At 56.3% G+C, this 24845-nt stretch overlaps 3 protein-coding genes across 4 annotated transcripts in view; 1 reads left to right on the top strand and 2 right to left on the bottom strand.

Moving 5' to 3' along the window:
• Nucleotides 1–14984, bottom strand: part of SYNGAP1 (synaptic Ras GTPase activating protein 1) — a 30028-nt gene extending 15044 nt beyond the window's left edge. Inside the window, 7 exon segments of the mRNA XM_059400026.1 lie at nucleotides 35–133; nucleotides 352–505; nucleotides 2303–2424; nucleotides 2844–2935; nucleotides 9123–9228; nucleotides 11346–11467; nucleotides 14731–14984. Of these exon segments, the coding sequence (XP_059256009.1) occupies nucleotides 35–133; nucleotides 352–505; nucleotides 2303–2424; nucleotides 2844–2935; nucleotides 9123–9228; nucleotides 11346–11467; nucleotides 14731–14797 (762 nt within the window). The 5' untranslated portion in view covers nucleotides 14798–14984.
• A 1984-nt stretch (nucleotides 14985–16968) lies between these two features.
• CUTA (cutA divalent cation tolerance homolog) lies at nucleotides 16969–18564 on the top strand. 2 transcript variants are annotated; one of them, XM_059400025.1, is made up of 6 exons: nucleotides 16969–17070; nucleotides 17466–17674; nucleotides 17839–17898; nucleotides 18009–18054; nucleotides 18177–18226; nucleotides 18337–18564. In XM_059400025.1, exons 2-6 carry the CDS (start codon nucleotides 17493–17495, stop codon nucleotides 18461–18463), a joined length of 465 nt encoding a protein of 154 aa, XP_059256008.1. In that variant the 5' UTR covers nucleotides 16969–17070; nucleotides 17466–17492; the 3' UTR covers nucleotides 18464–18564. The 2 variants fall into 2 exon arrangements, with proteins under 2 accessions (XP_059256008.1, XP_059256007.1); XM_059400024.1 differs by lacking the exon at nucleotides 16969–17070 and adding an exon at nucleotides 17077–17205.
• A 109-nt stretch (nucleotides 18565–18673) lies between these two features.
• Nucleotides 18674–24204, bottom strand: PHF1 (PHD finger protein 1). Its single transcript, XM_059400023.1, is given in 16 exon segments — nucleotides 18674–19264; nucleotides 19266–19317; nucleotides 19464–19544; nucleotides 19813–19907; nucleotides 19997–20186; nucleotides 20310–20414; nucleotides 20576–20643; nucleotides 20758–20881; nucleotides 21017–21085; nucleotides 21235–21330; nucleotides 21530–21678; nucleotides 21787–21887; nucleotides 22281–22376; nucleotides 22487–22568; nucleotides 22721–22896; nucleotides 23628–24204. Coding segments are annotated over 15 exon segments (1704 nt in total). The 5' UTR covers nucleotides 22880–22896; nucleotides 23628–24204; the 3' UTR covers nucleotides 18674–19027.
• Nucleotides 24205–24845: the final 641 nt, after the last annotated feature.

The raw sequence follows: 24845 nt of genomic DNA, 5'->3' as shown, positions 1-24845 counted from the left end.
CGCATAATGTCTGTATCTCCTTTACTCCCAATACCTTGTTGGGTTTCACTGCCCGTTGTAGATTCTCGATCCATTTGTCCCTTTCGGCCGCGGAACGACACGCAAAACATTTTGTTCCTGAAGACGTTGTTACCTAAAGAGGGATGGGGGGTTCAGATGGGGCTCCAGAGGGGAGGTGACTCCTAAGCACCCAAGACCCCATCACCATGTCTTCCTCCCTTACCTACCCTCCTCTCTCCCAGCCCCAGAAGTTTCTGTTTCCTTACCATCCCCACCTGTGCCACTTTCTCCAGGCCTCTGTGCCCTCACCCTCCATCACTCCTGCCCTCTCCAGCCCACTAGACTCAGTACCTCAAAACAAAACTCCTGGCCCAGGATGGAGCTATGCACTGGCTTGATAATGGAATCTTCATCCAGGTTGAGCTCCAAGGCCTCAGCTGCACTGCTAGGGCTCAGCAAGGACTCATGAGAATGTGACTCCTTGAAGCTCTGCATCAGCCGGGCCCTGGCAGGGAAGGGTCAGACCACAAGATTAGGGCCTCACTCTTCTGACACACCCAGGGGCCAGCTCTAGGATGGAGACCTATCCTAGGTGAAAGAGCCTCCTGAACCCCCTTCCCATATGACAGGGACAGAAAGAAAGCTGGCCTATCCTTGGGGAAGGACATGAGCAAAGTGAGAGAAGCCAGGACCCTTTAAGAATCCTCTACCCCCCCCCCAATTCACACCTAAGAGGTTGTGAGGACTGGGGACACCTGGAAATATTTCAACCCAGAAATAGACCATGGTGGGGGGGAAAAGAAAAGAGAGAGAGAGAGAACAGGTGGGCCTGGGGCACTTCCAGGTGGGACTTCAAGCTGAAACCAGAGCTTCAATATAAGGGGGGAAAAGTGGAAGTAAAGAACCAGAAGTACAAAGAAGATATTTGTTTGGGCCTGGCACACAGCTAATACCTAAGAAACATGTAATGATTCGAAGAATGAATGAATGCAAGAAGAGGACAAGTTTTAGCAGAATCAGGAAAAAGAGGGAGGGTAAATCACAAGAAATAGGAGAAAGCTGTGGGCAGGGAAGTGCGAAGGAAAAGCTAGAAAATGGGGCCTGGGAAAGAGGGGGAGGTAGGGCAGGAGAGAGCGGTGGAGGCAAAGCCACGTGCGGAAGGAGAGAGAATGGGAGAATGGCGAGGAGCAGCCGGAAAGAGGGGCGTGGGAACAGAGATGGGGGGACAAGCAGGGACTGCACCAGACAGCAGAAGGTAAAGGGGGCTGAGGGAATGGATGCCGGGCCACACAATACAGAGGGATAAGATAGTGAGCGGCTGGGAGATGGCTAGGGGAGGAAGAGTGGAGAGCAGGAGGAAAGCGGGAGGGGGAGCTCGGGTGTGGGAGCCTCCATGAAGCTATTTATAGCAGCCCCGTCATCTTGGGCTCCTTTGCCGTCAGCGCGACGCTCCCCCGGCCCCCCGCCCCCGCGGCCAGGAATACCATGCCCTCCCCCCCCCCCCCCCCCAGGCCCAAATCCAGCTCTGGTGACATGAGAGGGGGGCAGGGGACAGTGTGACTCACCTATCCCAACCTCCCTACCTGCCCAATCCTGGGGGCGGCCAGACATGGGGGAAAAGGAAGGACAGGGTTCTCCCTAGGGAGTGATTGGGTGAGGGGAAACCCAAAGAGGGACCCCAAGAAGCAGACAACAGAAGCAAATATCAGATCTCCTGCAACCCCAGCCTCAGACAGTACCGTCAGAAATTCTCTGAGGGCTTCTTCCTTGCACTTCAATCCATGATTAACCCTAAGCTTCCCCTCCCTGTTTTGTCCACCTGTGTAGTTGTGCCAGCCTCCCCTTCCCTTGTCCATTGGTATCTGCCAGCCCCACTCCAAGCAGCTGTCATGCCCTCACAACCTTCTCCCTAGGTCACATTGCTCCCTCTCCTACCAACCCACTGTCCCCTTCCCTGGATTCCTTCATTGTTCTTTCCAGGCTCCACTACTCCTTCTCTGTCCTATACAGCTCCTTCAATCCTGGGCTGGAGCCCATCCTTCTGTTGGCCACATCCTTCTGTTGGCCACATCCCTCCTTGGCCTCACCTTCATTCCCCTTCCTGCCTCTCTGCTTGTCCTCTACCTACCCCCTGCCCCTCTCTTGCTGCTTCCTCTTCTTCATTCTGTCCCCTGGCCCAAAGCCTCCCTCAGCCAATCCAGGGCCTTCACTCTCTGCACCCAGACAAGCCCCTTCCCTCCAATCTCATCCAAAGACCCCCTGTCTTGCGTCCAACTCACCCCACTCACCCCAGCCCCTGTACCTGTCATGGTCAGCACTTCGGAAGCGAGGCAGGATCTGGCGAAAGCTGCTGGTCCGGTCAAGTTTGGGTTGTGACTTCGTGCGTTTGATGGAGCTTTTTAACCTCCGGCTCAGGAAGCCTTGCTGGGGTGGGTTGTAAATGGGGATATGGGTGGGTTGGGGCAGGGTCAGTTCTACCTACTCACCCCTCACCTGGGAAAGAGTCCCTGGATGAAAGTGGGATGGGAGAAAAGGGAAGCCTCTAGAGGTGAGGAAATGGAGATAGGAACCCTGCTACCAATTTGTCTTCCTTTGCTCCCACCGGGTGCAAGCACTGACACACACACACACACACACACACACACACACAACCAGCTTGGAGAAGGTGGGAGGGCTGGTCTGAGAAACAGGGGGACAGAGCCAAGGAGGGGGAAACCAAAGAGGTGGGGAGAGGCAAGTGCTCTCTCTCTCTCCTGCCCCCTTTCTCAGAATGCTGGGACTCCAGCTGGGGCTGGAGGGGAGGGAGCCCAGCTGAGCCACATCTGGCAGGCGCCTTCACTCACCGAGGGCCGGAAGGGCGCAGCGGGGGCGGCCTCCATGCTGTACTGCTTCCCCCCTGGGACGCTCTTCCTCCTCGAGCGACCCAAGTGGTATTCTGGAGATGGGAAAAGAGCCAGAAGAGAGGTTGGGAGGGGTCGTTGTTAGCCCAGGTGTCCACTTCTGACCCCAGCCCATTCGCCCACCTCCCTCTGCCCCTCAGCTCCAGCCTCACCTACCCCCCGGAAAGCAGCAGGAAGAGCAGCGGCGGCTGAGAGGCTGGCGGCGGGAAGGAGGGGGCAAAGAACCCGAGCCGGAGCCCCCCGAGGGGGACGGGGTGGGAGGCCTTAGGCCCATGACTGGGACTGGCAGTCAGCAGAAGGGCATGGCTGAGAGGGTCAGTAAAACCCCAGTGGTAGAAGAACACCAAAGATCCACGGAAGCTAGGTCCTTGATGCCCACCCCCCCAGGAAGGGGCTAGCTGGGGGGGGAAGTTGGGTTAAAGGTCATTGCCCATAGGCAGGCTTTCCTCTCCCCTCAGCTGGACACATCTTTCACCTGCTCCCCTCTCCTGGAACCCCTGTCTGTCTGAAGAGCCAGGGCTGCCTCCCATGACCCCCTCCCTGGTCTGGAGGGGGAAGTCTTAGAAGAGACCTGTGAGGAGTGGCAGGGGAAGAAGCCTGGGGACAGAAAATCCAAGGAAGGGGCAGATGGGGGGGGAGGGGAGAAGGGGCCCGTTCCACGTGCACTGCAGTGGCTGGGACTCAGAAGGGAAGGAGGGGGTAGAGGGAAGGGAAGGAGGGGGTAGAGGAAAGAGAAGAATGCAGGAGAGTGGGGGAGTGGGCAGGGAGCGGGGAGGATGAGCAGTGAAGGTTCAGGGGACTCCCAAGTGAGGGTAGGGAGAGGAGGAGGAGGGGGGGAGAATGCGGATGAAGGCCGGACGCCAAGAGTCTAGAGGGTTGGCAGCTCAAGAAGGGAAGCTGAGGCTCTGCTGCCTGGGAATTGAGAGGGGCAAAGGGGCTAGAGGAGAATGAAAGTGGGGGGATGCCAAGCTCCGGCTCCAGCTCCAGAATGGCTGCCCAGGCCTGGGCTCCCCCTTCAGCCCCACAGTCACCACTGCAGCCAATGGGGGGGCAGGTGCTGCATCAGGGGCGGGGCTACCATCTCCACGGCAACAAGAAGCTACAGACTGGGAGGGGGGACCGGAAGAGCTGCCTGTTAACTCTCTAGGTTCCGGAACAAGGGAGGACCACAGCTATATTTTCACTGTCTGCTTCCAGAATTGCAAATCGCCAGCAACTTGCCCTAGAATCAGTCTCCAGCTTCCCTTTGCTTCTAAAACCCAGGTGTTAGAAGGTCTGGCTACAAAAATGTGGGCTCCATGACACAGGAACCCTAGCCAGACCCTTGGGAACAGTGTGTAGAGCACAGAAACATACACTGAACTGTGGGGGTACGTGTATATAACCACAGTACAAAAAATAGGGATCTAGGTGCTTATGAGACATACAGACAACTGTGAGCACGGGCGTGCCACAGATCCACATTCTGAGACCTTGAGGCCCACATACTCCACGGGATACATGCTTAGACATATGTGAACACTGCAACAGGAGAGTACACATTTTGACCCAGACACCCACATGAGAGCTGCTGGTGTGGACATGTGGCCCCAGTCCCGTGGGCAATCATGTGGGCAGCACATTACAGAAATGGACAGTTAACCCTGACACACACACACACACAGGAAGTTGGTTTAACCTCTAAGATACATGCCTGAATATACTGTGGACCCAATCACAGCAAGGTATCCTGGTACCCCGAAAGCACAAACATCATTCATTCACATGAGAAGTATGACCACATCCACTTCATCTCAGGACAACCCCTTCTTCTCCCCCAGTCCTTGATTGACTCCGACGCAAGCATCCATGATTGCTCTCCAAGGAGGAGAAAATGAGGAGCAAATGCATCAATTACCCATCTAGGACACATTCAACAATGCATCTAAGGGGCCAGGATATTTTTTTCTTAGTCTCTCCATTTCTTCGGTATGGCTGCCTCACTCCCATTCCAAAGAAACCAAACTCAGCTGCTACTTCCATATGCAAGCTCCTCTAATAAAGAAAGGCACAAAGACTAACTTTAAATCGACTAGAATTTTGCTTTGGAGCTACAGAATTAACAGAAAGAGAACAATTTGCGAACTGGCTTCCTTGGCTCTTGGAAGTAATATAACCTTACACGTTACCAGGAACTAAGACCCATGAATTCACACGTAAGTCACAGGTACGTGGAGGCCACAAACACAAATGCTTACAAAGACTTTCACTGCCACAAAAAAGGAAAACATGTAGAAAAAAAGAAAGTGACAGAAACACAGGACATTCTGTTATGAATGCTGCATACAGTGACATGTACAGAAAACATGGCACATACGCATGTACACACACAGAGCAAACCTGGTCAGTGCACCCTGCAATCCTGGGTCTCCAAGTCCCATCCCTACACGATGTATACACGCATGCACACACATAACAGCCACCTACACATACCCGTAACACAGGCATTGTGCACACACCCACACATGTACACACCCTGTGTACACACACAATCGCACTCTCACACACACACAGCAAGGGCTTGGACTCCCGCCTCTTCAATCTCTCTAATCTTGCCATCACCCACAGAATCTCCCCCTGCCCTCCAATTCGCCAAATCCCTAACCTTCCCTTCAGCCTTTCTTCCCTGTCATACCCAGCTGGCAGCTCTCGAGGGGAGCCAAGGAGGGAGGCTGCCAGAGCAGGATGAGGAACAGAGTTGGACAGAGCAGAGAAATGAGGGGCAAAACTCTGTGCTGGGGACAGGAAGCTCTACTGACAGTCCCTGCGGTGACAGGCCCCCCACCATGAGCCAGGCTCCACGCCTGAGGGGCCATCCCTCATCCAACTAAGCCTGATCCTACAGCCTACATGAACCAGTGGCCTCTCTCATCTTGCCCCTTACTTCTCTCCAACAGCTTTACTCACAGGCCTCTCTGCTCTCCCCACTCCTCCTCCCCAGCTTCCAGATCCTTTCTCCCTCCATCCCCATCCAGTTCCCCATCTTAAGCTCTCTTATCCTCTTTTTTCCTCAATCTGGCTCAAGCATCTCCCACATTCCCCTTCTCCAGCTATCCCTTTTCTCCAGGCGAAACCTCCCTCATTCCTCTTCACCTCCTTTCTCCCCACTTTTCCACTTTCTCTCCACTCCTTTCCTTTTCACCTTTTCTGTCCCCACTCCCAGACAGAGCAGGGGCTCACACCTGCCCACCCCAAAGGTGTTTCACATATAGTAGGGTTCCAAGAAGCTCACTTACGCACTCCCTTCCCCCACTTGCACACCACCCACATCCAGACACGCCCTGGACACCCGTGCTGGGATTGACACAGATACCCAGGCCAATGATGGAACACATGCAAAGACACACACCTGCCACCAGGGCAGAGAAAATCTTGCTCATGCTGCCACACATCCCTAGACACAAGAGACTGCCTGGAGGTGAGCTCCAGCCAGGGACATGCAAGCTCAGGGTCAGAGGTGACATGTACCAGTATGGCCAGTGGCCGGCCCAGCAGCCTCCTAGGCAGGAACCGGACAGAGGCACAATGAGAGAGGACAGGCTTGCACACAGCTGGGTGCACATGTGTGCATGAGGAACTGGGCCCCGGGTACACATGGCATCGACACACGGGGGGCAGGAGCATGGACACGAACACATACACGGACACACGGGCTGCTGTCTCCACCAAGGGGCTCCGAGACCACCCCACACCGGCCTCCCCCGCGAGCTCGCGACCCTGGCCCCCCAGAGGCCGGTCCCCGACCCCCCACCTCCGCTGCCCCCCTCCAGTTACCATAACTCCCCCCACTCGGAAGATGCAGCGAGAACATGCGGAGGGAGCAGCTGCCGCCGCCGCCGCCGCCGCCGCCGCCGCGGCTTCCCCACCCCCTTCCCCGCGCCCACGCACACGCGCGCCCCCGCCCCCACGCGCGCTCTTCGTCCGCCCGGCCCCGCCCTTACCTCGCACCGCCCCCTGGGGGGGTCGGGGGTGTCCCCGGTGGGGGAGGGGCCCCGCCCCTGCGCGGGGGAGGGGCGGGGTGCGGCGGGAGAGGGGGCGGCGCGGCCCGGCTCGCGCCGCCCGGCGAGTTGGGGGCGGCGGCAGGGCCCGGGACGGCCGGCCGCGCGGTGACGGCCGCGGGAAGGGCTCCCTCCGCCGCCGCTCCCGCCGCTGTCGCCGTTGCCCGGGCCCCGCCGCCGTTGCTAGGCGACCGCTGCTGCCGTGGCCGCCTCTGTCACGAGCCCCGTCGCCCGGAGACAGCGCGAGAGAGACGGGGGAGGGGGGCAAGGGGACCCCCAAAACCAACCGGGCTTTCCACCATCCCCTCCCGAGCAGGACCCCCCACCAAAACCGCGGAGGAAGCGAGGGGCGGCGGCTCCACCCAGCAAAGGAGGAGCCCTGGATTCCAAGGCCCCTCAAAGGTCCGGCGACCTCTCCTGGGCTCCAGCGTCCACAGCTTCAGCACATACCTTCGCGGACCCAGGCCCGCAAGCCCCTAAAGATCCCTGTGTCCCTGCCTATCCTCTATGCCCTTTACAGATTCCATGTCCCCCTGAAAACCCCAGAGGTTCACCAGCTATCATCAACTCTTCACTAGACCTTCCCCCCAACTAGATATACTCCAGGACCCTCTTCTAACCCCTACTGAACCCTCAACACGACGACCTCCACATATCATCCCCAACTCCAAACAAACACGGATGCCCCCACCCAAAATACACCGGAGACTCACACCAGAGACCCCAGACCCCAAGAGACTCAGGACAAGGAGAAACATGGGGATTATGTGGGCAGAGATATCAACCACCCGACATATGATAAACATGCTCCATGAGCATGTGACCATTCTGGCCTAGACACACAGGTATGCATATGTGCACACACACAAATCTTTCCCAGACATGAACATGACACACACACACACACACACACACACGCACACACAGATGTGACAGACACCATCACCACCACCTGGCTTTGCCTCATAGAAATGTGCTCTCCACACCCCCCTACCCCATGGTCAGAGGTTTCCATGACTACGACACACATCCCTACCCACCCACCTACCAACCCAGGGTCCCAGAGCTGGCCCTCAAGGGCAGTCAGACCTGCGCCTATCAGAAGAGGGCTATATATAGGGAGCTAAGGGATGGAGACAGGACACTGGATCTCTTTGAGGAAGAGAAACTGGGAGCCTGGATCCCTAAGGGAAGGGGCTGCTGGTGGAAGAATGGGTCACCAGGGGTTGGGGGGATGGAGGAACTGGATCCCTAGTCCTGGAAGGGAAATGCAGTGGTAGGGGGCAGTGATAAGGGGTTTCTAGGGGCTGAGGGCGTCTCTCTGCACCTTGGCTGCAGATCTCTGTTCTCTGCCTTCATCTCCCCTCACTGTTCCCATGGAAACCTTTTAAGCGAACTTCTCAGGAAGACAAAAATCTTTTTTTAAATGACTAAAGAGGGGGGTGGAGGGGGGGCAGAAAGAGGGAGGGAGGGGAAGAGACAGATGGAGAGAGGGAGAGAGTTGGAGAGACAGACTGAGCAGATAGCTCTACAGACAGACAGAAAGGAGATGATGGGGGTCTGATGAAGTTCCACCGGGAGCAGAGGGGAGCGACAGAGGAATCAAGAGGGATGGGGAAAATAAGAGAAATCGGGAGAGAAAAGAGAAAGGGGGTGACATTACTGCAGAAAATAGAAGCAGTTGAAGAGAAGAGAAAAGGGGGGCAAGAAAAGAGGGAGGGCCCACAGGCCAGAAGGTCTGGAAAAGGAAACAGGAGCGTGGGGGTGGGGCAGAGGTCTGGGGGGAGGGCAGGAACTAGGTCGTTCTCTCCACGATCCCAGACCAAGGGCTGGGAGGGGCAGGGGCAGGAGCGCACGGACAGGAAGCTAAAGATCTAAGGAGACTATTTTTACAAGCACCAGGAAAACAGGCAAACTTCGCTGCTGGAGAGCAAAAAGAGAGCGAAACACAGCAAAGACCACTGGGGCCTCTCACCCATAGCCCCAGTCCCGCTCCAGATCCCAGAGGAGGGCGCCTTCTCCTTCCAGGCTCCCACTCGCAGGATGAGAGACCGTGTCTCCTCCTCCTCCCACCCCCTGACAGCTCCCTCATTTCCCCGACTCCCCCCCTCCCCTGCAGTCCCGTCCACCTTCAGCCCTCTCCCCGTCACTGTCCGGGGCACGAGAGCCTGCTCGGCCGCCGTACCATGCTCGCCGTGGGGCCGCCCCTCCACCGGCACGGAGACCGTGCGTCTCAGCAGTTTGTTGCGACTGGACTCGCTCCGCCGGTCCCGGATCAGAAGGGGGTGTATCTAGGGGATGCGGGGGTGTGTCAGACCTCACCGGCCCAGGCCGTCCCTCCTCTTTCCCTCCCCCACCACGGAAGGATGAACCTCCCTCTCCACTGGGCCTGCCCACCTTCGGCCCCTGCTCCTGCACGCTCTTTAAGCATCTCGGGATGAGTCGGTTTCTCTTTCCCCTCTCTCTCCAAGTCTCTCTCCCTCCTTTCCCTCCCGTCCCATCCTCCTCTTTCCTCCCTTCATTTCTTTTGAAACACCCTCCGGGAAATTCTCCCAAACCCGACTCAGCTCTAACCGCAACCCCGCAGGAGTCTGCTACTCTGGTAATCCCCTTTCCCCTTGACCTTCAGTTCCTCCATTCTCCCCGCTTTCCTCCCAACCTCCCACCTCCCTCACCACCTTCCCTCCCTCCGTGCCTGTCACGGGGGTAGCAGAAGCTGCATTTATAATCAGGATCTACAGCTTGTCTCCCTCCCACGGCCCGGCTTTCGGCCAGACTGGGACCCAACCTCCCCGCCCCGCTCAAAGGGCCTGGTCACCTTCCCCCACCCTTCATCTCCTTCCCTTGGCCCCTGCTCAACCTTTCACTTGCCTCCTTCTCTTGAGCCATTCCCTCTTCCTGAGCCTCATCCCCAGCTCCAATCCTCCAATCTTCTCCACCCCTACAAGAACCACCCCACCTTGCTAGTCCCTAGCTCCAGGTCCACAATCCACCTACTTCCAGCCCCCTGTGGCCCTACACACTGCTCATCTATCCATCCCCTCCCACACCCTTCCCACTCCAGACTCTAGCCACTCCGTTGCCCCTCAGCTTGCTGGCCACCTCCCCTGGACTTTTGCCCAGCTCTGTCATTCCTTTGTTATCCCACCCTCTCAATCCTCACCACAGTCCCCACTCTTATTGGTTCCAGTTCCCCTCAATGATCCTACAGACCCCAACCTAATCAAGACTGGCGGCCACTAGTAAATCACTCAAATGGCCAATGCCTAAAACTTGGACTCCCAAACCACCTTTTCCTTTAAAGTCATCATGTCCTCCCCTAGACACCTGGACTTCACCCTGTGACCTGGAAGCTCTAGCCAGCTTCTCCACACTCTCCCTTGACCCTCAGGTCCCTCCAGACCCTGGTTAACCCCAACCAGTTCTACCCCTGCCTCACCACACCCTCCCCAACAGTGTCAGGAACACCTCTCACCACCTCACTGGTCTCCAAGGCTACCTATCACTCTCTAAAGCTGGTCCCCCAAATCTCCCCCACTCACTAAAGCATACCTCTGGGCCTCTACCTTTCATATCTGTATTGTTTCTTCTGATGGGTCCTCCACTGCTGACCCCGTGCCCAGTTAGAACCCATACTTTCTTGGCTCTAATGGCCCTACTTGGTCCCCACTTCCCACACACTGGCTAGTCCCTGTCCCTCTCCCACTCCTACTGCTTTAGAAAATGTCCCCTACTCTCAGTTCCCCTGATTCCCCAGGCATCTCCTTCCTTATATTTTTTCCTGGTTGATGTCCTTGGTGAAAGCTCTCCTGGTCTCTCCAAACCCTGACCTTGGGCACCTTCCCAGTCTTCATCACCATCCACACCAAGATCCACTGACTTCTGTCATCTCTCCTAGGACCTTCTGGCCCTTTCCTGGTCCCGGTTTCCCTCAGTTCCCACTCACGAAAGGGGCAGGCCTGGGAGTGATGAGTGATGGGTCTTGCTGGCATGGGGGAAGAACAGGAGAGGGTTCCCGAGGACCACTTGGGAGGTGATCCCTCCAAAGCAATGCCCATTTCCTGCCACCCCTTCTCCAAGCCCTTCAGCTTCCCTTTCCCATCCTAACCTATCCCACAATATGGGCAGGGCCACAACAGGAGCCACCCCCAAGTCTTCAGAACCACATCTCATCCCCAACACTATGGGCCCAGAAAGATCCCCCAGCGAAGGTGACAGAATGTTTACCCTTTTGCACACCCCAACCCAAACCTCAATGGCCACCCTCCTCAGACCACTTGCAAATGTTTCTCTCTCCTTTGCCTTCTCTGTACCTCTCACCCCTTCACTAATGAGGATTTTCCTCATCTTTCTTTCTACATTCTCCCATGCTACCCAGAAGTCTCCCCAACCTTCCCACTCTGCTCACCTCGTCCTCATCCAGCATGAGAAGCTGGTTCCCCGAGATGATGCAGAACCGTGGGTTCCAAGCAGGACGATCATATGGGGAATGAACGTATTGGGTTCGGTGCATAGGGGGTCCCCGTACATCTGGGGGGGACAGAGACACACAGAAATGGTAAGGGAGGTTCTATGCACTTAGGAGACAGAGGCCCAAAATGGCAAGAAGAGAGTCCACAAAGTAAGAGAATAAGACCCCACCCGCCTTGGAGATCACAGATGGGGGTGAGGCACATGGTAACTTATTTAAAGGAACAGAAGACAAGCCTATATATCTGGGAGGAGAGAGGGGAGGGGAAATCACATCACATGGGGGCTCTGTAGACTGCAGGAAAAAATATAGAGGGGCGGTTCAGGGAGGGGAATTATATCATGACAGAAAGGGTACATACACATTGAGAGGCAGAGAAAGGTGGTGGTGCTCTCCACACCCAAAAAATGAAAAGATGGAGGGAAGATGCAGCAGAACTGGCAGAAGAGAAGCACATAGAATGGTGGTGGCAGTGGGCCTGGGAAGAGGGAGGGCACCCAAAAAACCACAGAAGACAAGGACTTGGAGGGAAGGTGGCTTCCCCAGCTATAAGAGAGTGAGAGGAGAAAGCTACACAGCTGTGGGAAAGAAGAATGGCGCCAGGGGTATAGGAACATTTGGGCATGAAATTCTGAAAGCTAAACATCTGGAAAAGAGAAGATGTGAGGGAGCTTACCAGTTCACAAAGTCTGGGACAGGAGAGGGCCTCTCCTCCTGCCTCTCTATTCTCAGCTCCCTCCTCCTCTAGCCCAGCCCTGCTCAACTCTGGGAAAATTCTGGTTCTTCTGGTGGTAGGGGGAGGATAGGTCTTGCCAACATCTGGTTTTGGGAGGGGCTAGAGAGTGAGGAGGAAGGATGAACAGAGATTGAATTGATCTCTTTTCCCACTCCATGCCCAGAGATCAAAGATTCCATAACGACCCCTTACTTCTCCTAGTCTCCAAGGACAGGATGGAAGCCAACTCCACCGGTGAGGAAACTCTCCAAGGTACAGTGAGGAGCTTGAGGAAGAAATGGGGAAGGAAGAATAGAAAATCCAGGCCTGGGACAGAGAGGGGGCCTCCAAAATTTCAAGCTGGGGGTGGGGACAAACAGTAGACCAAGCATTGCCCATACTCAGAGATGCCCCCAGGGGCATCTTACCCAACTAAGCTGTTCTTCCCTCACCCTTATCTCTGCACACTGTCTCTCTTTTAAATCCCAATGCCATATACCATCAAAGGGACACAGGGAAGAGGCACTATGGAAGTAAGAAAGAAATCAAATTGGAGACCTCAAAGTGAGAGAAAATAGGTTTAAGGTATCGCCGTGAGAAAGAATTTAGAGGAAGAAAAATCAAATTCTGTCACCTTTACAAGATAATTCATCATGGGTATCATGAAGGAAAAGAACTGGTCATTAAGCTCCATTCTAACTGATTACCTGAGTAGAAAAGTTTTTGAAAAATCTAGCCCCTTTCTATGAATGTGTTCTTCAAATTTACCCAACCTGCAGATCAGAGTCAGAGATGAACCCCTAGAATACATTTATTTAGAAATCCCAATACTTTGAGACTTTCACTATCTCAAAGCTATCTCAGAGAGTCTATCCGAAACCCTCTAGATACAGAGATCACCAGTCCCCCCTAGGCTCCGAGGCTGCACATGCTGCAGGCAAAGCGATGGCTGCACTCAGGCTCTGAGGACTCCCGGTGGAGAAAGCCCTTGATCCATATGATCTTTCTGGGAGGGGCTGGTTCAGCCTGTGGCCACAGGGTGGCAGGTTAGAGATCAGGGGACACCTTCCTCCTGGGAGCAGGGAAGGCCCCAGGGAACTCAGCTCAGAAGCAACTCTGGAACCCCCCCCCCCATACACACACACTGTCTAGACTTAAGTAAGGATGATTCCGGGAAGCAGATGCAAGAGACAGACTAACACAGCTGAGAAAAGGGAAAAATTTACTAGGATAAGAAGTCCCACAGGGCTCAGATGAGGTCTTCTAGGTCCTGTTCCAACCATCAAAACCTGCATCTTTGCACCCAAATCTCCAACACCCCAGGAAGTAGAGGAGATGAGAAAAGAGGACTGGGTGGTAAAGAGCTGAGGTATTAGGGGAAAGTGGGTAGGCACAGACTTGCAGCAACAAGGCAGGGAATGGGGTAGGGACAGAGGATGGGCTAGGGGACAAATCATAGGGACGGATCAAGAGAAAAGAAGGGAGAAAGGAGAGTAAATCCCTAGGGACAAGGAAATATACCAGAAGAGCCCAAGTGGACATGGGGCAGAAGAAATGAGGTATACCTAACAGGGGTACTAGGACAAGGGGGTCATGAAGGACAGGTGAAGAAGTGGTAGAGATATACGGGAGCTACCAGACAGAAGAGAGGGAGAGAGAATGGACCAGAGAAAGGACTGATACAAGTGAAGGACAGAAGGGGGACTCATATAAGGAACGGACACCATATGGGGGGAAAGATATAGGTGATGGACACCAGAGGAGGGAGGGGGAATGGTAATAGGGATTGGAGGTGGGGGAGGGGGTAACAAGTGGTGAAGTGAAGGGGGTAGATGGGACCCCAGGGGTTACATTTCACTGGTCAAAAGCCTTAAGGAGGGTCAGAGTCTGGGGTAGGGTCCTAACCTGCCCTCTACTTCCATCACTCAATCTTACTTCTGTTGCCCCCTCCCCCCTCAATAAACACACACATAATTTTGGCCCTCCCCCTGCCCTGGTCTCTCCTCCCCCAGCCCATTCCCTCTCTCCTCTCTTCCCTCCATCTGGACCCTCCATCCCCCCCACCCCCCACTGCCTCCCTCTCTCTCCATCTGGCCCCTTCTTCTCTCCCTCCATCCTCCTCTCTTTTTCAACCCCCTACCATTCTCTGGGCCCCTTCACCGTATTCTACCCCCATCTTCTTTGCTTCTCCTTTCACCCCTATGTTTTCATTTCCCCCTCCTAGCCCCTTTCCTAAGACTGTCCGTCTATTTCCTTAATATTTTCCTCATCTCTCAGCTCCCACCTCCAAATTATTTCTGCAGCTCTTCCCCCAAACCTTTCCCTCTATCATCCCACCCCTTCTGGCAATCTCTTTCCCCTTCATCATTTTGCCCTCCGCCCCCTTCTAAGCCTGTTTCCTGGCCCCTCCGGCCCCTATCTACCCCTATCCTCTGGCCTCCAATCCCTCCTTCCCCATTGCTCCCATCCCTGCCTTCCCAGTCCTCCTCTCTCTCCCTCCATTTCAGCTGCTCCCCTCCCTGGCCCTGGCTCTGCTCCCCCCCCCCACCCCTGCCCCTCCCCCTCTTGCCCCCCCAACTGGCCCTCCCCCTCCCCTCCCCACCGTACCTCTGAAGGGGGCATAGGACATCGCGGGGATGCTCCCCCGATGGATGGAGGCGCGAGACCTGCTCATCAGGCCTGGGGGGAGGGGGCGGGGGGGGGACGGGGGAGAAAGAGAAGAGAGAAAGAGGGGGAGAGAGAGGGGGAGAAGGAGGAGGAGGTGGAGGAGGAGGAGGAGGAGAGAGGAGGAGAGAGGAGCGGAGAGGAGCGGAGAGGAGGAGAGAGGAGGAGGAGGAGGAGAATAGGAGCCAACGGCAGCAGCGGCAGCCGGGAGAGAGAGAGAGAGAGAGAGAGAGAGAGAGAGAGAGAGAGAGGCGGGGGAGCGAGCGACAGAAGAGAGAGCAGGAGGAGGAGGAGAGAGAGACTCTGCACCCCCCACCCCTACACAGTGAGAATCAGGGAAAGAGACCCCTGCCTCAAAAACACACCAGAATGAGAGAGAGTGCAGTTCTGAAAATGTAGACCTCAGATGCTGAGACAGAGAGACCCCAGACCCACAGGGAAAGATGCCTTGCTACCCACCTCTGGGGGGGCAGGGTGTTAATCTGAGGCACAAACTCAAAATCTCGAGGAAAAGAGACTCCAATCTCAAGAAAAAAAAATCCCAGATCCCCTATTGAGAGAAGGGTCAGAGGTCAAAATATGAGTGTCCAGTTTCAAAAGGTTCTCCACAGCTACAGAAACCTTGGACTCCAGAATCAGGTGGTGGTTTTCAGGAACAAGATCAGACACCTAGAGTCAAAGAAAAAGGTGAGATCCAGATTCAGAAAAAAACCCAGACCTAGAATTAGCTCTTAGAGGACTAAGATCCAGAGAGAGATACCAGACCCCAGACTCCTACCTCAGAAAAGAGAAACTGCAGATTCAGAGACTGATAACTCAAGAGATAAACTCCAGACCTGGGGGCTGAGCGTGAGGTGAAGGGAGAGAGAGAGGGACAGACACTCATGCAGCTCAGAGATACAGAATGCAGAGACCCCGAACTCATGAAGAAGAGTCTGAAAGACCGCAGAGAGTAATGAGTCCCAGAAACAGATATTCCCCAAACAAAAAGGAAACTTAGTCCCAAGAAAGATCCACTGCAAATACTGAAAGGCCCTACAGAGATCTAGCTCAAAAACAAACCCAAACCCAAAGACAGATAGATCTCAGGGAGACCCCATCCCCAGAGACACAGGTATGAGAGAACTCTTATAAAGGCCCAGCTACACCCACCAGCAGACTGGAGACCCCAAACATTGAAAGGACGGGGAATACCGGGGAGGGGGAGTGGCAAGAGCCTTTTCTCTGCTGCCTCCTCCCACCTTTCTCTCCTCTCATTGGCCCCTCTCTCCATTTTTGGGTCACTGGATGTGCTTGGGCCCCAGGGAAGTTATGTAGGACAGGTCCCGGCTCCTAGGGGGATGGGTTAAGGGAAGGAGACCCAAGATTCAGAGGTATACCACTCCTAGAGAATTAAATAGGAGAGGGGTAAGGGACAAAAGGACCATCACTACTTCCTGGAGTCCTCCATATCCCCAACCTGAAGCCCTCTTTCTCCCTTTCTCCACCCCCCACCCATTCACCAGTCTGTCTCAACCTTTGGGGGTTTCAGTTAAGAAGGCTGAATTACCCTCAGCCCCATTTTCATCACCCTCTATCCCATTTGCAGGGCTCATTCTGTCCTTTTAAAATGCATCTTTCCCAACTAGCCATCGTGTCGCCGTGCCCATCCCTGCCTAACCATTATCCTATCCCCTGTCCAGGGACAGCTGGTTTCTCAGATTATGGTTCATTACCCAACTTAGGCATATGTCACTTCTAACCAAAGAGGCAGGGGGCGCTCTCTTCAGCCCTTGAGGTTCTATCTTCTCAGACCCTGCCACTCCTTAAGGCCTCGGAAACAGTTTAAGGGCTCTAACTTGGCACATTCTGGGGTTTAAGGATTATCTCCCCACTCCACAACCTGACGCATCGAGTCGGCGGGGTCTCCAGCCCCCCTTTCTAGCGCCAGCTCTCTCATCACGTGGCCTGCGGGACTGGCCTGCGATTGGCCTCTTCGCGCAGCCCATTGAGGGACAGCCGCCTGAGACAGACCCGCTCCCTCACGTGACAGTGGAACGCCGCTGCGGCTCTCCTCAGCCGGCCATTGGCCGTTTCCGCTTTACACGGAAACGAGCGCGCCATTTCCGTGCATGACTGCAGAACCGGCCCTCGATTGGCCAAATTCCCTTTTGCTCCTCCCCCGAAGCGAGGCGGGGCAAGGTGGGCCACGTGTGGGCCAGGATTGGCTGGCTCTGGAAGTTCGGGCGGGCTTCTACTGTCACGTGGTGTGCCCTGTTTTCTTATCACGTGGGTGCGACCCAGGTAAGAAGAGGCCGCTCTTCCTGGGCTTGGGGTCCCTTCGCGGCGTTACGTGCGGTTGTTGATATTCAACCCTCCTCAACCAGCATAGGCTGCATGAGCGGGGGGCGGGCTCCCGCAATCCTGCTCGGCGGAGGGGTGAGTGACCGGCCCCGTCCCTTCCGGTCCTCGAAGCCTCGACCACCACCCTCACCCCAAATCTTAGAGGTTGGCTCCTGAGGAGGGAGTGGAGACCGAGTCTGCCTTAATTTCTCAAGTTTCTCTCCCAGCTTCAGGGACCTTTTCTTTCGGGGTGCAGAAGAGGGAAGGCAGAGCCTGTGTATCCAAGTCAAGGGTTCCCGAGATGCAATTTCCTCGGGTATTTGTGGGGTGACACCCTGTTCATTTCGTGCTCCCAGGCCGCTCTGCTCCTGTCGCTTCTTTGGATGCCGGCGCTGCTGCCTGTGGCCTCCCGCCTTCTCTTGCTCCCCCGAGCTCTGTTGTCCATGGCTTCAGGAAGCCCCCCGTCCCAGCCCCCGCCCGCCTCGAGCTCCGGCTATGTTCCCGGCTCGGTCTCTGCAGCCTTTGTCACCTGCCCCAACGAGAAGGTCGCCAAGGAGATCGCCAGGTGGGGACCTCGGTGTGGAGCGAGGAAGGAGCGAGTTGCGGGTGGGAGAGAAGAGTGCAGCAGCTTCCTGCCTGACCTCAGGCTTTGGAACCGTGCTTCTGGGCTGCCAGTGCAAAAATCCGGGTCGTGGGGCGTTCTGAATGGGGCTCTCTCTTCTCCTTCAGGGCTGTGGTGGAGAAGCGCCTGGCAGCCTGCGTTAACCTCATCCCTCAGATTACATCCATGTGAGTCCTTATAGGAGTTGGGGGGTTAGCCTAACTCTAGGGGCTGATTGGCAGTGCTTTTCCTTGAGGGCAATCTTTGCTCCCTCAACACTCTTCCCTGACCTTTTCAGCTATGAGTGGAAAGGAAAGATTGAGGAGGACAATGAGGTGCTGATGGTGAGAAACATTTCCCCATCCAGTGAAAACTGGATTCCCTGACCCTGACCCCATTCCCTCACCTGAGATCCTGAAATCAGCCCCATTCCTTGATTCAGTCGTGTTTGTATTTTGCTTCACAGATGATTAAAACCCAAAGTTCCTTGGTTCCCGCTTTGACAGATTTTGTTCGGTGAGAACTTGGACGTGGGTAGTGGTGAGGGTGGCACTTGCTGGGCAGTCTCGGGGGTGGGCTCCTTTAGGTAGATCTTTGAGTGATCCCTGCCCCCCATGTTTTCACAGTTCTGTGCACCCTTACGAAGTGGCTGAGGTGATTGCATTGCCTGTGGAGCAGGGAAACTCCCCATACCTGCACTGGGTACGCCAGGTTACAGAGTCTGTTTCAGACTCCAGCACAGTCCTACCATGAGAAACCCTGTTTATGCCATTGTTTTCCTTGTATACTTCATGCCCTTTAACTTCCAGGAGATGACTGGGCCCTTAATAAATCCTGTCTTTGGTTTTCTCTGCCTTTTGCCTTTTTCCTTTTTCCTTGTCAGGTGTGTGAATTTGGTTGGGAAGACTAAAAGTGCGCTAGTCGCTGTGTTCTCATCTTCCAGAATGACCCAGGGCTGCTAGATCTGTTTATTTACCTTTATTTCAATCATACAGAGTCCGGGATCCTTTATCATCCCCCCCTCCCTCCTCAAGTCTCCATCCCCAGGGGTTAAATAATTTTAAAAAATATTTAAAAAGCTGTAACAAAATAACATCAAAGGAAATGGGAAGAGGGATGGGGTAAGGGTCAGGAATCGGGAAGGGAGTAGAGAAGAGAGAGCCTCTTCCCCAAACTCCCACCTGGATTCCAGCCTGGGCAGTAGGGAGAACTATCCCCCGCACCTCCCCAGGTACATCCCAGCTGTAGGTGAGGTCAGAGGTCAGGGTATGAAAGTGCCGGTGTGTGTGAATGGGGAGGTAGGCAGAGGCAGGTTGTTTAGAAGATGCCCCCACCTCCCCACTCAACCAGGTACTGCACAGAACCATCAGGCCGTACTCTCCGAGCAAGGACCCGGACAGGGTCCCCTCGGGACAGGTAGCCAACCCCACCTCGGACTCCTCCCCCAGTCCCAGGAGACAAACTATGGCACAGGGGAGAAGGGGGTGCTGAGCGTCTAGGAAGACCTGGGGAGGGGACTGGGACTGAGGACGATGAGGCAGTCATCGAGTGGGGGGGCACTTTTAGGGATGTCTGTGGGGAAACCAATGTGAAGTTCCAGGGGTGACCTAGGGAGAGAAGGCAGTTGTGAGTCCGATGCAGATAAGGATTCTGTTTGGATCAGAGGCACAAAGAAATCGGGTTAGAGACTGAGGAACTTAAGAGCACAGACATGAAGAAGACGGGTGGCACAGGTAAAGGGGAAGAATCTCACCTGTCTGGGGGTTCACCATCCCCAGAGGTCCCTGCGGTGCTGGCAGAGGGGTGGAAGGAAGCGAACATCCGGATGGGACTGCTGGGGTTGGGGAGGGGAAAGTCAGGACCTGAAGCAGGGGAAGAGGACCCTCTCCCACTGAGAAGAGCAGAGCTCAAACAGCCCCAACGCATCCCCAGCCCTAGAATATTAGGGATCAGACATTGGTTCTGAAAGTCTCTAGGATAAGAAGTCAGTAGCCAAGGGGGAGATGGAAAACAATTCTGGGTAAGAAAGTCCAGAGGATGTAGAAAATTGGAAGAGAGATTCTAGGGGTATGCAACTGGTTGGAGGGTGAAGGAACACTGACCTGGGCAGGCAGCGGGCATCTGTGGGCCGGAAGTTGTAGCCGCTGCTGCCCTGGTAACTCTGGTTAGGGCTGGGGGGTGGTGGAGACACTGAGGCCTAAAAGAAGGAGCAGAGCACTAAGAGATAACCCTTGATTCCTTCCCACACCACCATTTGGCTTCATGGGGATCCCCCTGCCCCTGTACCTGCAGTGCCCTCTGCAGACGAGCCCGCTCCCTTTGCTCCTGGGGCTCGGGCTGATTGCGCACTGCTGAGGGTGGCCCCAGCTCCTCCATTTTCCCCTTCTGCCTCCTCCTCAGGGGCTCTGGCTCCGGCCTCCGGCGCTTCCCCAGGGGACGTGAGACCCCTCCCCCAGGGCCCTGCCCTGAAGGGAAGCTGTAAGAGGCCTCCTTATCCCCCCAGCCCCCTCCCGGACACCCCAAAGACCTCCCCATCTCCATAGGTATGCCTCCCCCATTAATACCCTGAGGATTTCCCCATCCACCCTGGACCAGTGACCTGGTGGGGGCTCCATCTTCAGTAGCAGGCTCCACAGGGGGAGGGATCCGAGCATGGAGACCAAACAAGCATTTCCTCTTCTTAATCTCCCTCCCTGAAATGAAACTGGGGTGAGGAGAGAAATGATACAGGGTCAGTGCAGTAATAAAGGGCCCCTCTATGCCATTACTCAGTGCTTTTCAAAAATGATCTTCCAGGGGAGCTGCAGCCCCTCTCCTCCCAGGCCTCTGTATCTGTCTCTCTTTCTGAGCCCCCCTCCAACTCACCGGTCCTTGTGGCTGTTGAGAGCAGAGAGGAGTTTGGAAGAACGTTCTCCCTTGGGAGTGTCTGAGAGCTGGGGAAGGGGGGTGCAAAAGGGGTCAGGGGAGCAGTGGTCCCTCTCCCTTCCCCCCCCTTTTTTATACTTCTGTGTTCCCCCCCCACCCCCCAAAGCTTCACCACCCCTTACCTCCCCGAGGAGCAAACTGTCCCAATTCTCAGAAGTGAAGGGAAGGATCTCCCGGTCAAAATCAAAGTATTTTTTCTTACAGCAAACGCTGAGGTGATAGAGGACAAGATGGGCCACATCCACCCTGAAGAAATATTAAGTTGTCAGGGTTGTGGCAGCACTGCAAAAGCCTAGAGGGTCCCGAGGTGGGAGGCTGGGGCACACCGGGTGACCTCCTGGGGCTGCTGAGAGGACCTATGCTGAGGTCATGTCAGCTTACCAGCGAAGCTGTAGCCGCCTGACCTTCTCAGGGCCCCCCCGACACACACAGCATTCGAACTCATAGAACCTGGAAGTGGGCAAGAGGGAAGGAGAGAACACACCTTATGCCAGGAGACCATACCGGGCTATGGAGGACTCACAAGGACGGGGTGCGCAGGGGAATCAAGCTTCAGAGGCTGGGGAGAAAATGGAGCAGAGGCCGCGCTCCTGGCTCACCTGTCCCCGTAGAGGAGGGGCTTGCTCAGACACTGGGTGCAGGCCTCGTGGAACCACTGCAGGCAGCTCCGGCACTGCAGCATCTTCAGGTTCCACCTGAGGGGTGGCACAGGCCTCGTGACTTCCAGACACTGCCCCCACCTGAGGCACCCCATGCCCTCTGCACCACCTCCTTCTGTCCTCTTCAGCATTCCCCTCATCCTGTTCTTCCTCCTTCGTTCCCTGGGCTTCCCCTACCCGCACTGCCATCACTCCTTCCCTAAAGCCCCGCTGCCCCCCATCCATCATTACTCACTCCCCGGGGCCACCACAGTAACAGTAGCTCTGCTGCCGGTTGCTCAGATGTCCAGCGTCCCAGTCTAGCCCCTTTAGTCCGTATGGCAGTGACAGCTTCATGCCCAGCATGGCCCGCGCATAGGGGCCCTTCTTCAGTGCACCCCCCCTCTGCAGACAGGAAATGGACAACCTGCTTCAGAGGGGTGCAGGGGGGGGGTGCACAGAAAGGCTTGGGAGAGGCTGTGGATGGGAGGCTCCCACAGGAAAGTGACTTACCTTGGTGGCAATGGCGAAGACGCACTGGCGGCAGACCCAAGATGTGCCTTCTCCTTCTCCAGGAGCGGGGGCCCTTGGAACGTGGCAGTCCTGGTGATAAGCTGAATAACAATAATATTGATGGTGCTAGCAACTGGGACAGGAGGGGTCTCAGCCACCTCATTTCATCCTTGACCATGATCTGGTTGTAGTGGGTGAATTACCCTTATTTTACAGGTTAGGGGACAGACTCCTAAGGGTTTGGGGAGGTCTTATGGTTAGAAAAGGGTGTATCTAAACCACCCTCTGTCTATAAACCTCACACCTCCCCATTCCATGGCTGTTTCCCCCTGTGCTGGAAGGGAGTGAGGTTATAGAGTTGAGACTGGCCCAGAGCAAGTGGCTTGGGGACTCAGCCAGGACAGGTAGCATAAGGACCAGTGGTGGAGGGAAGACTTGAGAGGCAGCCTGGAAGGCTCAGCAAGCTGGACCATTCAGGTGTCCTGCCCTCTCACCGTGGCGACACTTCTCACAGCTGACCAGCCGGTTCCCAGGGCCCACAGTCTCAGAGCGACAGACACAGCAGAGAAGTTCCTCCCCGGGGAGGGCAGCTGTGAGGGAACACAGTGTTGTGGGGCCTATCCTTAAGCCCCCTTTCCATCCCCCATGCCAGGTTTCTGCTTTTCATGGCATGCACAGGCTTGGGACTCGAGGGTCTCACCGGGGCTAATGTCTTTCCATAGAACCAGAAACTGGGAATCATCCTCAAACTGGACCAGACACACCTCCCGAGCACTGTCCACCTGGAATGGATGAGCACAGGGGACGACGCAGGAATCAGAACTCCATAAGGAGAATGGGGGAAAGATAATAGGTCAGAGATCGACGACGCAGGAATCAGAACTCCATAAGGAGAATGGGGGAAAGATAATAGGTCAGAGATCAAATCCCTTACCTTCTTGATGGTCCCCAAGTATAGCAGCCCATCCGTCCACCTGGCCAGCACATCTTGACCCTCCCAAAGACGAGGCCTGGGGCCTGAGGTGGGAGCAGGGGAGGCTGGGTCCCAAAGTGGGGGGGCACCAGAGCGGCTCAGCCGGGGGGGCTGTGCCATTGCATCCTGGGGGGGGCCTAGCCAGAAGTGGGATGGGAGAAGGTTATGAATGTTGAGCAACTCCCCATTTTTCTTTGCCTCAAGGATTCAAGTAACCATGGTTCCAGTCTCCACATCTGAGACACCTTGATAGGAAACCACACAGCACCCCTCCCAAGCTTCTTGACTCCAGCTTTTCCAACTCTGATGACTGGCTCTCCTCTCCCTAACACCCCCCACCACATTCCCCAACCTAGTTCTCTATAGTTTCCCAGCTTCCAGAGCTCCCCTGGGGTACTATATCCTGGCCTTGAGGTTTTGGAGAAATGATGATTGCAGAAGCAAAGGTTACCATTCAGCTTCTACTGTCACCTTCTCCAGTTTGGAGGTATCATAATTGGGGTGCTCTGCTACCCAGAGATGCGTTTTGGAAGCTTTTCTGGAAATGTTTTCCAGAATAGAAACGGCTGCCTCCCTGGGCCCGCGTGTCTCATTCAGAACAATCATCCTGACGCCAGGTTATGTCAGGTCACCCTCAAATACGGGGCTCCCTGCCCCCGGGTTAGATAACTTCCCTGAGTGCCCCGGGAGGGGGGCGTGTCCCAGTCCCGGTCTCTACTCCCCATGACGGCGAGTCCGAGAGGGGACTTGAGTCCGCCCAGCGCTAACAGATGCCTTGGCGGCGAGGCTCTCCCGCCCGCGCCCTGCGCGCCGACCCCCGGCTCCCTGCACCCCCCCACCCCACGGGCGCCTCCCGCCGCCTCCTTACCAGTGACAGCTGGGGCCGCCGGGAGCCGGGCAGAGGCAGACGCGAGAGACCGAGGCGAACCCCCCGCGCGGGGAGGGCACGTCTGGGCGTCGGAGGGCGGGCAGGCAAGGGCCGGGGGGTCCCCAGGCCCAGCCCCTCCGTCCCGGCAGCTCTGGGGCGTATGACGCAGCAGCCAAAGCAGCGGCAGCGGCAGGAGGAGGCGGCGGAGGGAAGGAGGGGAGTGGAGGGGAGGGACAAACCGGCTCGGGGGGAGGGTGGTGGGAGGGGAGGACTGGGGGGAAGGAGGAGCCGGTGGGGGGGGCGGGCACCACCTCACCCCACCTCCCTCACCTCCAAAGGGCCTGGAGGGCGCCGAGCGAGTGGTGGCCTCTCCGTGTATGGGGCGGGTGGGAAGTCAAGGCCCAGAGGGAGAGGGAATCCCCGCAGCCCCTTCCTCGGAGGGAGACCCGCCCTCGGGGCAGGAGGGAATCCCCCCCTTCCCGGCAGCCTGCCTCCAGCCTGGCCCCCGCCCCATGCCACATCCGTTAACTGCCCCCCCAACCTCCATGGTCACTCCAAGTCCCGCCCCCCGGCCCCAGTTCACGACCCCGCCCTCCATTCACCCTTCCCTCGCCCCCGCCTCGCCCTCCTCCCTCGAGTGCCCCGCCCTCCTCCCGCCTTTGCCCCCGGCCCCGCCCTCCCCGTGGCAAGTGCCCCCCCCCACACCATGGCCGCGCTTCTGCGCACGCGTGACCCCTTCCGCGCGCGGCACCTGGGAAGATTGAGTCCCTCCTTTATGGGGCGGTGGCCGTTAGCGGTTGGTGCGAGCGAGTCAGCGGGCGTGCATCCCGCCCAGCGCTTCCAGAGCGGGTGCACCGGCCGGGAGAGCTAGCAGCGAGGCGGTAACGCCGCCGAGAGCCAGCCAATAGGCAGCGGGCGGGCTGGCCCCGGCGGTTCGAACGGGAAGGCAGGGAAAGGGCGGGAGGAAGAGCCGGCAGTTTGTGGGAGGGCGCGCCGGCCCCGCCCCTGGGCTCGGGTTCCCACCCTTCCACACCCCACTCTCCCACACCCACGAGAGGAGCGCTCCCGAGTGGGGCTGGGTGGCCTGCGGCACATCTCCTTGAGGAAGACAACTGGGGGGCGGGGGTGGTATGGGAGGCTTGGGCGAGATTCCAGGAGATGGCCTCATAGGGAGAAAAGGTGAAGCCCTTGCTCTGCAAAAAACAAATACTTGGCAGA

The sequence above is a fragment of the Mustela nigripes genome, chromosome 5, assembly GCF_022355385.1.
Source record: "Mustela nigripes isolate SB6536 chromosome 5, MUSNIG.SB6536, whole genome shotgun sequence".
In the NCBI taxonomy this organism is placed as follows: Eukaryota; Metazoa; Chordata; class Mammalia; order Carnivora; family Mustelidae; genus Mustela; species Mustela nigripes.
This window is presented reverse-complemented; position numbering and strand designations above follow the sequence as displayed.